Source organism: Dryas octopetala, chromosome 5 (assembly GCF_963921425.1).
Source record: "Dryas octopetala chromosome 5, drDryOcto1.1, whole genome shotgun sequence".
NCBI classification, from domain to species: domain Eukaryota; kingdom Viridiplantae; phylum Streptophyta; class Magnoliopsida; order Rosales; family Rosaceae; genus Dryas; species Dryas octopetala.
Window position 1 is genome coordinate 22234449 of NC_141370.1, and position 13469 is coordinate 22247917.

The 13469-nt window shown below is 39.1% G+C and overlaps 1 protein-coding gene across 1 annotated transcript; it reads left to right on the top strand.

The window, feature by feature from the left end:
- Nucleotides 1-6157: 6157 nt before the first annotated feature.
- Nucleotides 6158-10892, top strand: LOC147285842 (formin-like protein 1). The gene is made up of 4 exons (XM_086245377.1): nt 6158-8273; nt 8392-8591; nt 8874-9118; nt 9816-10892. The coding sequence occupies exons 1-4, from the start codon at nt 6769-6771 to the stop codon at nt 10638-10640; spliced, it is 2775 nt and encodes a 924-aa protein (XP_086101503.1). The 5' UTR covers nt 6158-6768; the 3' UTR covers nt 10641-10892.
- The last annotated feature ends 2577 nt before the right edge of the window (nt 10893-13469 follow it).

Genomic DNA, 13469 nt, shown 5'->3' on the forward strand with positions numbered 1-13469 from the left:
ATAAAAGCAACATACACAAACATAGATGGCCCATGGTATCTCAACCGTCTATTTTTGTAAAAGCTGCCCAACCCATTCTACACCTCTACCGATCTTCTAAATCGAATTTTGTTTAGGAGTACTACATCATGTGGTCTGACTACATCTCTCGAATAGATGTGAGATTTATCCTATTCCTATTAGAAAAATTGTACATCTAACAACTTGTTAATTTGGTTCATTAATTTTATTCTTTAGTTAACAATTCCTTTACCGAGAAAATGTACTATTTGAATTACAAAACCCATTGTATGCTCTATGTAAGTTGTAAGTTGTAAGTGGATAGTGGCTATTGGGTTTTTGATTTGGGGTAGAGAGATTTAAATGTGGGACATTTTAATAGTACGAAGAAAAATACTGCTAGACCAATACACAATAATTAATTGGTGGCTTTTAACTTGTTGAAATCATTGAATGGGTTCTAGAGATTGAACTTTGAGCTTTGAGCTTTGAGCTTTGAGCTTTGAGCTTTCGTGGAGTTTTACCACTAAATTAATAGTTATTTGGTAATTTGTAATTTTGCGACCACTTAACAGGTCATAGATGTGGAGCTTTGGGCGCTGGAGAAGAATGTAGTTGCTGATGGGCTTTCTAGCTTCAGCTTAGCTTGGATTTGGGCTTCTTGATAGGCCTGGACATCGGGTGGGCGGCTCGGCTTGGAGTCCAAACCATCTCCTACTATACGGGTCGGGTGGGAGTCGGCTTGGGTCTTTGTTGGAAACGGGTCGGAGCAGTCGGAAACGGCTTGGCCGTGAAGGAGGAGAAGAGTGAGGAGAGAAGAGAGAAAAGAGGAGAGAAAAGAGAGAAGGTGTAGGGAGGAAGATTAATTGGCGCTGTGGGAGGTGTTGCGGGGAGAGGGGGCGTCGGGGAGGAAGATCGACTAGCATCTGCAACTCTCTCTCTCTCCCCTGTCACTCTCTCTCATCTACAACTCTCCTTCTCTCTCGCGGCTCGGCTCAACTTTGGCGAGTGGTTGAGAACGGAACCCGCCACCCGAGCTGCCTCTATCGCGGTGGGTCGGCTTAAGGTTAAACGGTCGGCGGTGGGGTCGGAGCAGCGGGTCGGACGGCTTGATGCCCACCCATACTTCTTGATGTTGGACGTTATCCCAGCTCAAACTGATTGTCTTGTAGTTGTAGTCGAGGTCCTCCATTGCCAGGCCATAGTGTCTAGGCCTAGATTGTTTCTTTGCAAGTCTGCTTGTCTTTGGGCCTTTGCCCCCCATGGCAAACCCAAAGAAAACATTACTGGGCCGCTAAGATTGGAAATGAAGCTACCGACAACAATACCATATTCTAGTGATGGTTGATGTGATTTCATATCATAATTTACATCCATGATTAACAGAATGATACAAACATACAATTGATACGAACCATCTGTCTTAGAGGAGGTCACTTTTCCAAGTTGTACCACTTCCACTATAAAAACATGCTTTTTGTATGGTTTTATGGAAAGTTGCATCCATTAAGCTGATCAAATATTAACTAATCATACTTATAAGTTCTCTTAAACTATAGAAGTATAAAAAATAGAAATAAAAACCAGTTGTGCAGGATTTGTCGGCACTTTGTATTATATCCTTGGATTCATGCACCTTCAACTTTTGATGTCTGTCCCTGTTCACATATAACAGGACGGATTTGACAACAGTAGCACAGACAATTTCCAAACTTTGAAGATTATTCTCAGCACAAATGATGATTATTTTACGGCCTAAAATTCTTGGTTTTTAACATTCTTATTCCTTTCACAATGATCAAGAAAATGGGTTTCCATTGAGAATTTGACTTACCCAGAATTATAGATAAGCTTATTATCCTGAGCTGAGGTTGTCGATAGTTCATGCTCTTTTTAAATAGTACCTGGTCGATGGGACTATATAAGTTTGTTGGTTTGGACTTTGGACTATATAAGTTTGTATTCTATAATTACCGATGTGACAATGAGTATTTATATCGAAAAAGTTAGTATACTTTTTTTTTTTTGTAATTTGAAAAGTAAGTTTGATTTATTTACTGGTGGAGAAATATTCCCTTATCTGTGTTGTGGCAGGGGGCAGAGGACGATGGAGAGGGGCACGAGCCCCTAAAACCGACGTGTTTCGAGTACTCAATCTCAGGTCCTTGGCAATGCGTGAACCACGGGTTCGCACTGTCTCGCTTGTACGTACGGCCTACTACTCTATTAACATTTGTCGTTTTGATTTTCACCGACGTCTTCACGGCGTCGTTTTCATCCTCTTCTGGGATCATCATCGTTGATCCATTGGTCAAAATACGTGATTGATTGTTTCAACGTACAACGGGGTGTCTTTGTTTCTTATGTTTTTGGCCAAAACGCAGTTTGGTGGTAAAAGCGAACCATTGTGGCATTTGAAAAGCATGGAAAACGACTTACGCTACAAGCCTACAAAATGGTGGTGGGGTCATTTTCTATCATGTTTTGAATTGCTAAAGAGTAAAAGACAAAACAAAATTTTAGGTGGTATTAATTTATTATTTTTTGGGTTAAATATATTTTTAGTCTATAAATTTTGGAGTATGTGTCACTTTAGTCTATTAATTTAAATAAAAAATTAAGATTAAATATCAAATATCAATAGTTTTTTAATAAAGCAGTAAGACACTAATTTTTTTTAGTTTAGGTACTAACTTAGAGTAAAACATTTTGGATTATGTCACAAATCAGTTTGTTATACAGTTGTGACTGTCGAACAGTTACAGTTGTAATTGTCAAACAGTCACAGTTGTGACTATTTAAAATTTATAAAAAATCAAAATTTTTAGGGTTTCATACTTTTGATTTAGGTTTAGAGGATGAAATCTTATAACCCAAAGACTAAATATTAAAGTTTAAGCCTTACAAATATTGAAAAAACAATAAATCAATAAAAAAGTTATAACTGTTAGACAGTCACAGTTCGATATAACTATGTTTTTTAAAGTTGGTACCTAAACTGAAATTTAGTACCTAAACTGAAATGACATAAATGTTTTAGTAATTGAAATGAAAAAACATTATAATTTGGTACCTAAAGTCAATGGACCTTAATTTTAAAACGTGATAAAAATGCCCACAAATTATCCAATTTGTCTCAACTAAAGAAAACCGTTAGCTTCCATCCACAATGGTAACATAATGTTTTCTCACTCCTCTCTTCCACACGTCTCTCTGCTCTCTCACTCACGACGTCGGATGGACCAAGGATTTCGCTGCCATCTGACCATCAACGTTGACAAAATTGGTCTCGTTCTCTCCCTTCCTCTCCTTTTTCTCCCCCAATGCTCTGATCAGCCCGAAACCCAGCCTCGTTCTCTCCCTCTTCCTCTCCTCTTTCTCCCCCACTGCTCTGATCAGCCCGAAACCCAGCCCCGTTCTCTCCCTCTTCCTCTCCTCTTTCTCCCCCACTGCTCTGATCAGCCCGAAACCCAACCAAGAGAAAAACCTAGCCCCAAGTCTGATCGTCAACTTAAGCCCAGATCAGTAAGACACCTCCAAAAAACTGAAAATCACAAAACAATACAAAATCAACGTCTCTCACGCCACCACTCACAGCAGTGGCTGTGAGACCCAAACTGATTTTTCAATATTTCTCAATAATTGGCCAAAACCACTTTAACAGAACTGAAGAATACAAAGAAGGAAATCAAGTCCATACCTGGGTCGACGAAAAAGGTCGCCGAAAAAGCCAGAAACAACGACGGATCCGCCGCTGCTTCTTGGCTTCGATTCGCAGCCTTTGGTGGATCCGCCGTTGCTTCTTGGCTTCGATTCACCGCCTCTGGTGGTCTGATGAGGAAAGTGAGGCCACTCTCGTGCTCAAAGTGACGAGAGGAAGCCTTTGAGGGTGGTGGGAGGTCGCAATACCGCCAAAATCACGAAGTCACCACCGAAGTTAACGATCAGACTCGGGGCTGGGTTTTTCTCTTGGCTGGGTTTCAGGCTGATCGGAGCACTGGGGGAGAAAAAGGAGAGGAAGAGGGAGAGAACGAGACCGGTTTCGTCACCGTTGATGGTCAGACGGCGACAAAATCGCCGGTCAACCTGTCTAGCGTGAGTGAGAGAGATAAGAGAGCAGAGAGACATGTAGGAGAGAGGAGAGAGAACATTTCGTTAGTTTTGTGGATGGAGGCTAACAGTTTTTCCTCAATTGAGATAGATTGGATAATTCATGGGTATTTTTGTCACGTTTTAAAATTAGTGAACCAAATTAAGACACACCCCAAAATTTATAGATCAAAAATGTATTTAACCTTATTTTTGTTCGTTGGGACTAAATTGCATGACCTTTTCCTAAATCATTGATGGATGGAATAGGACTATATATCTTCTTCATTGCATACTTTATAGATCAAAAGATGCTACATGTGACAGGAAACATGAAATGAGAATAAAATTTGCAAGTTTTATACTTTAATGTAGTGCACTTTGATGAACACATTTAATAACTCTTACCATTGTTGACAAAATTAAGATATTAATTAGGTGGACATTATTAAGTAGCCCCCTCCCCCCAACTACGGTATAGCCCATAACGAGTCATAACTTGTGTGTTTTTCCTTTATATATGTATATATATATATATATATATATTTTTTTTTTCGGCATTCTGCATGCAAAAACATAAGACTAGTGGATGTACACAACACACATTGACTATCACCTTATTGTTTATGTGATAATTGACTAGAGTATAATTAGCATATTGGTTCTAAATATAATTCTTTCACTTTAATCAACATGATTGGGTTATTATTCCATTCATCACTTGGTGCAAAGTTCATATTTAAATTTATCTTAATGGGGGATTCATGCGAATGTCCATAAGTTTTTAGTAAACTAAACAAATATTTTTCTCATATGTGGACCTGTTCATACCAATAAAGGACCCAACACAGATTTAAAGTGTTTTACAAGGCCATTAACAATTAACTACAGGGGTTTGAATTAAGATTCTCATAGATAAAATATGTTGTTTATCACATAAAAAAAACATAAAGACCTTTAAAATGTGAGTCAATAATTACTTAATATTCCAATAAATTCACGATTAAATGATACACTTTTTAATTCGACAACTACTTTCATATTAATGTTGTTTTCAAGTGTACTTGTAGGAAGAAGGCATATTTATGGCATTGATAGCTAAGAAAGCTGGCCAACGAAAGGTCCTAACAAGTAGTCCATATACACCAAATTCTGGAGGCTACAAAAAGCTTTTAATTTTCCTTTTTCTTTGGCCATGTCTTTTAATTTTCCTTTAGCCAAAAAGAAAAGAAAACTTTTTTTTTTTTGGCCAAGAAGAAAAGAAAACTTTTTAGATCTTCAAATAGATATTGAAGATTCATGAGTAACATGATGAATATGAAAACAGTTAATATAAGGAAGACTGTGTGGTGTATTTATAGGAAAATACGGACCCACAGTCCTAGAATTAAAGCCTGATTAATTAAGCTATGATCAAAGACAGGAATAAAAAGAAAGTTGTTCATGATCATTAGATTACCAATAGTATGTATTAGTGAATTCAATTAAATATATAAAAGGACTTTTATTTCTGGTCAAACATGAAGAAAAAGACTTTGCAACGCAAAAAATTCGAACTTTTGATGCTTAATGGCGGGTGAGGTTCAAAAATCAAAGAGCTCAGTCCTTAGCCACTACTATAAGACACCACCAGTCAGCAGACACCAGGTGAGGTGCACCAAAGGAGCGTGGGTCCTCAAGAAAAACAAAACCCAAAGCCCAAAGGCTTTCTTTCCCTGTCGATGACTCGATGATCACCAGTTACAGTAACAAGAAGCAGAAAATTTTACTACTTTTCAAAATTCAACCAAATTGTGTCAACACAGCTGTGAATTGAAGAAAAAGGTGAAGCTTTTCCCTCTGGTTCCTTTCACTTTCACAGTTTCACTTGCACAAAGTGTAAACAGCTAATCCTCACCGAGTGACCAGTGTAGTGTGTGATAATTGTAAGAATCTTTCACACAATGACACAAGCAAAAGAAAAGTGCAAATCCCAATAAATACTCGGCACTGTTTTTCCTGTCAGCGATTTTAACCTGTTCACCACTCTCTACAGTCTACTCTCCCTCTCCTGCTAGATCTTCTTCAAGATCTCATCTTTACCTTCCCACTCAGAGTTTACAGGCTCATTATTATCATCACTTTACTCTGTATTATTTCAGCTCATTTTTCTCTCTTTCCACCGGTGAAAAAAGGAGTAGTCACTGTAATGGAGTTTGCTGTTGTGAGAGAGGTATGAAGTCTGAACTACCATTCTCTTTGCTCCTACTGTTCCGTTTCTCCTTCAATGAATCTCACACCCACCACCATGTAGACCCTCTACCCCTGACTCTCACTCTCTCTCAGAACAAGAAACATTCTTTTCCTCAAGCTCACACTGATTGAGTTGGTCTTCAATCTCTTCAACAAACCATCTGTAACTACATTTTTCAGCAGACACAGAAACACTCCTTTTCTCTTCCTCTCTTGACTCTCTTGACTATATACTCCTGAAGAACCAATCACCAATCATCTTCTTTTCCCTCTCTAATTGGTGAAACCAGCAATCAAGATCAGTTTATCTCTCGGATCAGTGATCATATCACAAACTATTAAGTAATCACTCTCCCACAACACCCTTTCCCTCTCTCTAACCTTTTAGAGAGAGAGAGAGAGAGAGAGAGAGAGTAAAGACACTCGTTTGCAACTCCAACAACCACAATGCCAGCCCTCACTCTCCTCCTCCTCCTCTTCCTCAGCCTCCACTTGAGCACCACCACTTGTTACCACAACCGCCACCTCCTCCACCAACCCTTTTTCCCCTTAGAAAGCTCTTTACCGCCAACCCAACCACCATCCTCCTCTCCCCAATCCCAACCCTCCCAAATTCCCAAACTACCCTTCTCTTCCTCCTCCTCCTCCTCAACCCCACCTGAAAAAACTTTCTTTCCCAACCTCCACTCCCCACCACCCCCTCCCTCCCCAACAGCCCTCACCTCATTCCCCGCCAACATTTCCTCCCTCCTCTTTCCCCAAACCTCCTCCTCTTCCTCCCACCGCCACGTCATCGCCATCGCCATCGCCGTCTCAGTCTCTGTCACTGCTCTGATCGTCATCGCCTCCGCCGCGGCATTTTTGTGCTATCGTCGACGCCAAAGGCTTGACCCCACCATAGCCGACGATGATAAGGCCTCGAGAACCGACAGTCTCCGCTTGTTCCCGCCAAACACCATCACCTCCGACGGAGCTCATAAGAACCGTAGTACGCCCAATACGAGCACCGAGTTTCTCTACCTCGGCACGCTAGCTAATGCCCGAGGAATGGACGAAGAAAGCACCTCGAATACGAGCAATGCGGGCTCGAAATTCGGGGTCTCGAGCCGGTCTGGCTCGCCCTATCAGAAACTGGGCTCGCCGGAGCTGAAGCCGCTCCCGCCACTTCCTAAGAACAATTTCAAACGGAGCCATCCGAATGCCGACGTGGGTTCTGACGATGATGACGAGGAAGAGGAGTTTTTTTCTCCGAGAGGGTCTTCTGCGAGTCCGAGAAATGTTAACGGAGTAGGCTCTGAGAGAGTGTTGAAGGCCGTAAAAGGCAAAGACTTTGGGAGCAGAAGCTTCAATTCCAGAACTGCGTCATACCCATGTTCTAAATCTGCTTCTCCCGCAAGTTCGAGTTCTAATACTGTTTCGCCACGTTTGAATATGAGTCCCGGAAGCTTGAAATCGAAGTCGCCGGACTCTGTAATTAATTTCATGGCTCCATCTCGGCCTCCGCCTATACCGGTACTGTTGACCCCGTCGTTGTCTTCGTCGTCTTCATTAACTGAGAGAGGTTCAGGGAATTCGCAGAATTCACCTTCAAGAAATTCAGACTATTGGGGGCAGAAGCATTCTCCAGTGAGAAATAATAGTGTTACCAAGCTGTTTGTTCCGGTAAAACTTCCCCCGCCACCTCCGCCGCCGCCACCACCGAGGTTTTGGGAAGTTCCGGCAGCTCCGAGGCCGAACCAAGGGCCACCGGTTCTTGTCACGCCTTCCAGGCCTGTTGTGTTTCAGAATATGGGACCAATTTTGGCATCTGAACAACAAACACAAAACAATGAGACTGTGGAAAAGAATGAGGAGACTCCGAAGCCCAAACTTAAACCTTTGCATTGGGATAAAGTTAGGGCCAGCTCGGACCGCGCAATGGTGTGGGATCAGTTGAAATCGAGCTCTTTTCAGTAAGACAATAATCAAGCTCTTTGCTTTCATTTTTGGGTGTTAAAAGTGTGTGTTTTATAGCCTTTTAGTGAATGAAGTGTTTTTTTTAAGTTTTTGGAATCTTGTTTTGGGTTGCAGGTTGAATGAGGAAATGATTGAGACACTGTTTATGGTAAATAATTCCAGTTTGACACCAAAAGATAATGTCCGGCGACAGATTATGTCCTCTATGAATCAGGAGAATCGTGTGCTTGATCCCAAGAAGTCTCAGAACATTGCAATTTTGTTGAGGGCGCTTAATGTTACCATTGATGAAGTCTGTGAAGCCCTCTTGGAAGGTATTTTAAATGAAACACTAAATATTACACTGGATTAGTTCCAGTTCTAAATCTAGTTGTTTCTTTATTGCAAATTGTCCAATCAAATTAGTGAATCAGTGATGTTGCTTGAGGCATGTGTATCTCCAAACTGTATTAGCTTATAAGATTTAAAAGAAAACTGCACATGTTTGCTTCTATTATTATCTTGTGGTACAAGTTTAGGAACCATCATCAAATGTGCTTGCAGTTATACAATTCCCAAGGCATTTGTAACTCAATCTTTTCTAAACTTGCAAGCAGGTAATTCAGATACACTTGGGACAGAACTTCTGGAAAGTCTATTAAAGATGGCTCCAACCAAAGAGGAAGAACGCAAACTTAAAGAGTTCAAAGATGAATCACCATTTAAGCTTGGCCCAGCTGAGAAGTTTCTCAAGGCAGTGCTTGATATACCTTTTGCATTTAAGAGGGTGGATGCAATGCTGTACATTGCCAATTTTGATTCAGAAGTGGATTATTTGAAAAGGTCTTTTGAGACTCTGGAGGTAAATCTTGATTTATATTTTTTTGCAAACACGCAACTGTGCTCTGTGTGTAATATGGCATTCAGAACAGAGACACATTTAACCTTCATTTGAACTCTAACTACGCAACAATTTCTATCTTGTTCACGTTCCTCAAATATCTTCTTGAAACTTAGTCTTAAACATCTTTCTGTCACAAGTGGTGATGGTCAGGAAAACTTGAATTCATGTCTAACGAACTTTATTATCCAAGTCAAAAAGTGAAAAAAAAAAAAAACAGAATATTTTTAGGCACCTTTTTCTTTAATTTGAATTTTCTTGTGTAAAGCTACTGGATTTTGAAATTTGTTCAGCTTTTGATGTGTTTGATCCTGTAACACCAAACTGCCATTATCTGACCTTGCCTTATTGGTCACCTTCCACCCTCCACTTAATCAAGGTCACGTGATCAATTCTTGATCTTCAATATGGTCAATCAATTGAATTATTGATGCTAGTCCTAGCTTGTTACCTCTGTCTCCTATTACTCTACTGTTCTGGATATGAAAAAACTTGATCATTATCTTGTTATTGAAATCTGATTACCCTGGCTCTAAGAATTGGTGATGGTTACTACTTATGACTATTGGCTTCCACTCACATATGCTTCCCAACTTTTGCCTGGTTTTACTCTGCATGAATATTACCAGCCACTGCTGACATAATGTCCTCTCTACAGGCAGCTTGTGAAGAATTGAGGAACAGCAGAATGTTCATGAAACTTCTTGAAGCGGTGCTTAAAACTGGGAACCGCATGAATGTTGGCACCAACCGTGGCGATGCCCATGCTTTCAAGCTAGACACACTTCTCAAGCTTGTAGATGTAAAGGGCACTGATGGGAAAACCACTCTATTGCATTTTGTTCTGCAGGAAATCATCAGAGCTGAAGGTTCTCGTCTGTCTGGCATGAATCAGAATCAAACAGCTGACCAAAGTCAACAATCTTCTTTCCGGGATGATGTTGAATTTAGGAAGCTTGGCCTGCAAGTTGTTTCAGGATTGAGTGGGGAGCTCACCAATGTAAAGAAAGCTGCTGCTATGGATTCAGATGTACTGAGCAAAGAAGTAGCAAAAATTGCTGGAGGAATTACAAAAATAGCAGAAAGTGAAAAATTAGTTGAAGAAAGTGCATTGAAGGAGAGTAGCCAGAAATTCCTTGAGTCCATGAATGGGTTCTTGAAGAAGGCAGGGGAAGAGATTGTAAGGGTTCAAGCACATGAGAAACTTGCATTCTGTATGGTGAAGGAAATAACAGAATACTTCCACGGAAACTCAGCTAAGGAAGAAGCTCATCCGTTCCGAATTTTCATGGTGGTGAGAGATTTTCTTTCTATTCTAGATCAGGCATGCAGGGAAGTTGGCAAAGTTAATGAAAGAACTATAGTTGGGTCAGCTCGTCAATTTCCCATGGCCGTGAATCCAACCCTTCCTCCTGTTTTTCCTGGACTCGGTGGAAAGCATCATTATGGTTCCTCGGATGATGAAAGCTCATCTCCATCTTAGTGCTTGATGTTATGCAGAGTTGATCGGATGACCATCTCGGTAGAGCTTGCTGAATCTTTCTAGTTGGTTTTCTTTTTCACCTTTCTTGTACTTAGACATATACACACACAAGATTTTGGAACTGATCGTCTTGTGTAATATATAGATCGTCTTGTGTAATATATAGAGGGAATTAGATCAAAAGATAATAAAGTTGTAAGGGCACAATATTTTGATCTAATATGTAAATTGTACTAAAGACTTTGGATGTTTTAATGAACTATTTCAAAAATTTTAGTATGTGATTTAAGAATGTCTAAACATGATTTTGAATATTATAGTACAATTTGAAATGCATTAAGGGTTTAAATATTTAAAATTTCTCGAGTTATTAACTGAAATTCTCAAGGAACGACTTAGAATGTTCTAAGAAACGACTTCAGATGCCCTAAAGAACGATTTGAGAAATACTTGAGTATGACTTTAGAACTGTCAAAACATGACTTGAAATGTTATTAAGTACAATTTAAAATGCACTTAGGGTATACACATTAAAAATCTCTCGAGTTACGAATTGAAATTTTTAAGAAACGACTTGAGATGCCTTAAGGAACGACTTCGACTTGAGAAATTTTAAAGTATGACTTGGAATGTGACTAGGTACAATTTGAAATACATCAAGGGTATAAACATTTAAAATCTCTCGAGTTATGAACTAAAATTCTCAATGAACGACTTGAGATGCCCTTAGGAACGACTTTAGATGCCCTAAGGAATGATTTGAGAAGTACTTGGGTATAACTTCGGAACTGTCAAAACAAATATGACTTGGAATGTCACTAGGTATAATTTAAAATGCATGTAGGGTATAAATGTTTAAAATCTCACGAGTTACGAACTGAAATTCTTAGAGAACGACTTGAGATGCCTTAAGGAACGACTTGAGAAACTCTAAGGTATGACTTGGGAAACGTCAAAACATCACTTGGAATCTCACTAGGTATAATTTAAAATGCACCAAGGGTATAACCATTTAAAATGGCTCTAGTTACGAACTAAATTACTTAAGGAACGAGTTGGAATGCCTTAAGGAACGACTTGAGAAACTCTAGAGTATGACATGAAAACTATCAAAATAGTACTTAGAATGTCACTAGATATATACAATTTGAAATGCACCATGGGTATAAACATTTAAAATTTCTCGAGTTACGAACTAAAATTTTTAAGGAACGACTTGAGATGTCCTAATAAACGACTTCATATACCCTAAGAAACGACTTGAGAAACACTTGAGTATGAGTTTGGAACTGTCAAAACATGACTTGAAATGTCATTAGGTACAATTTGAAATGCACCTAGGGTATAAACATTGAAAATCTTTGGAGTTACGAATTGAAATTCTTAAGGAACGACTTGAAATGTCCAAAGGATTGAGAAACTTTAAGGTATGGCTTGAGAAACGTTCAAACATGACTTGAAATGTCACTAGGTACAATTTGAAATGCACCAATGGTATAAACATTTAAAATCCCTCGAGTTACAAACTAAAATTCTCAAGGAACGACTTGGGATGCACTAAGGAACGACTTGAGAAACACTTGAGTATGACTTCGGAACTGTCAAAACATGACTTGGTATATCCATGGTGCATTTCAAATTGTACCTAGTGACATTTCAAGTTTTGTTTTGACAGTTCTCATGTCATACCATAGAGTTTCTCAAGTCGTTCCTTAAGGCATCTCAAGTCGTTCCTTAGGGCATCCCAACCCGTTCCTTAAGTAATTCAGTTCGTAACAAGAGCGATTTTAAATGGTTATACCCTTGGTGCATTTCAAATTGTACCTAATGACATTCCAAGTAATGTTTTGACGTTTCTCAAGTTATACCTTAGAGTTTCTCAAGTCGTTTTTTAGGACATCCCAAGTCATTCTTTAAGAATTTTAGTTGGTAACTCATGAGATTTTTAATGTTTATACCCTAGGTGTTTTTCAAATTATACCTAGTGACATTCCAAGTCATGTTTTGACAGTTTCGAAGTCATACCCAAGTGTTTCTCAAGTCGTTCCTTAGGGCATCCCAACTCGTTTCTTGAGAATTTTAGTTCGTAACTTGAGGGATTTCAAATGTTTATACACTTGGTGCATTTCAAATTGTACCTAGTGACATTTCAAGTTATGTTTTGACGTTTCTCAAGTCATACCTTAAAGTTTCTCAAGTCGTTCCTTAGGGCATCTCAAGTCGTTTCTTGATAATTTCAATTCGTAACTCGAGATATTTTAAATATTTATACCCTAAATGCATTTCAAATTGTACCTAATGACATTCCATAAATCACAATGTCTCATAAGTAGTGACCTAACTAGCCTTACTACATATAGTCGTATGCCATAAATATTCATCGGTATCAAAATGTTAAAACCCGTTCAATCATAAACTCCTCCCTCCCTAATAGCTTTATCGATGACCAGTTTTGGAGCGTTAATTTGTGCACTAGTCACCATTCCATGCATGTAATATAATCTTAGGGTAAATTCTTTAGTTCATGAACCATTTTTTAACACGCACTAGAACGTACCCTTAAAGTGGGCCCCAAACTTTAAACATGTTTCTAGTAAGAAACATGAGATATCCCAATAAAAAAAGTTAGGGCATATGATATGAGATGAAAGAAGTGGGCATAAAATTGAGACATACACCCCCTATATTTCATTTGAATTTTTGCATTAGGCTGCCACAAAAAAAAAAAAAAAAAAAAAAAAAAAAAAAAAAAAAAAAAAAATCGACTTCGGCCTCATTTTGTATTGGACCGGCCCTGACCACTAGAAATCTAGCTAGTTGATATCTTAT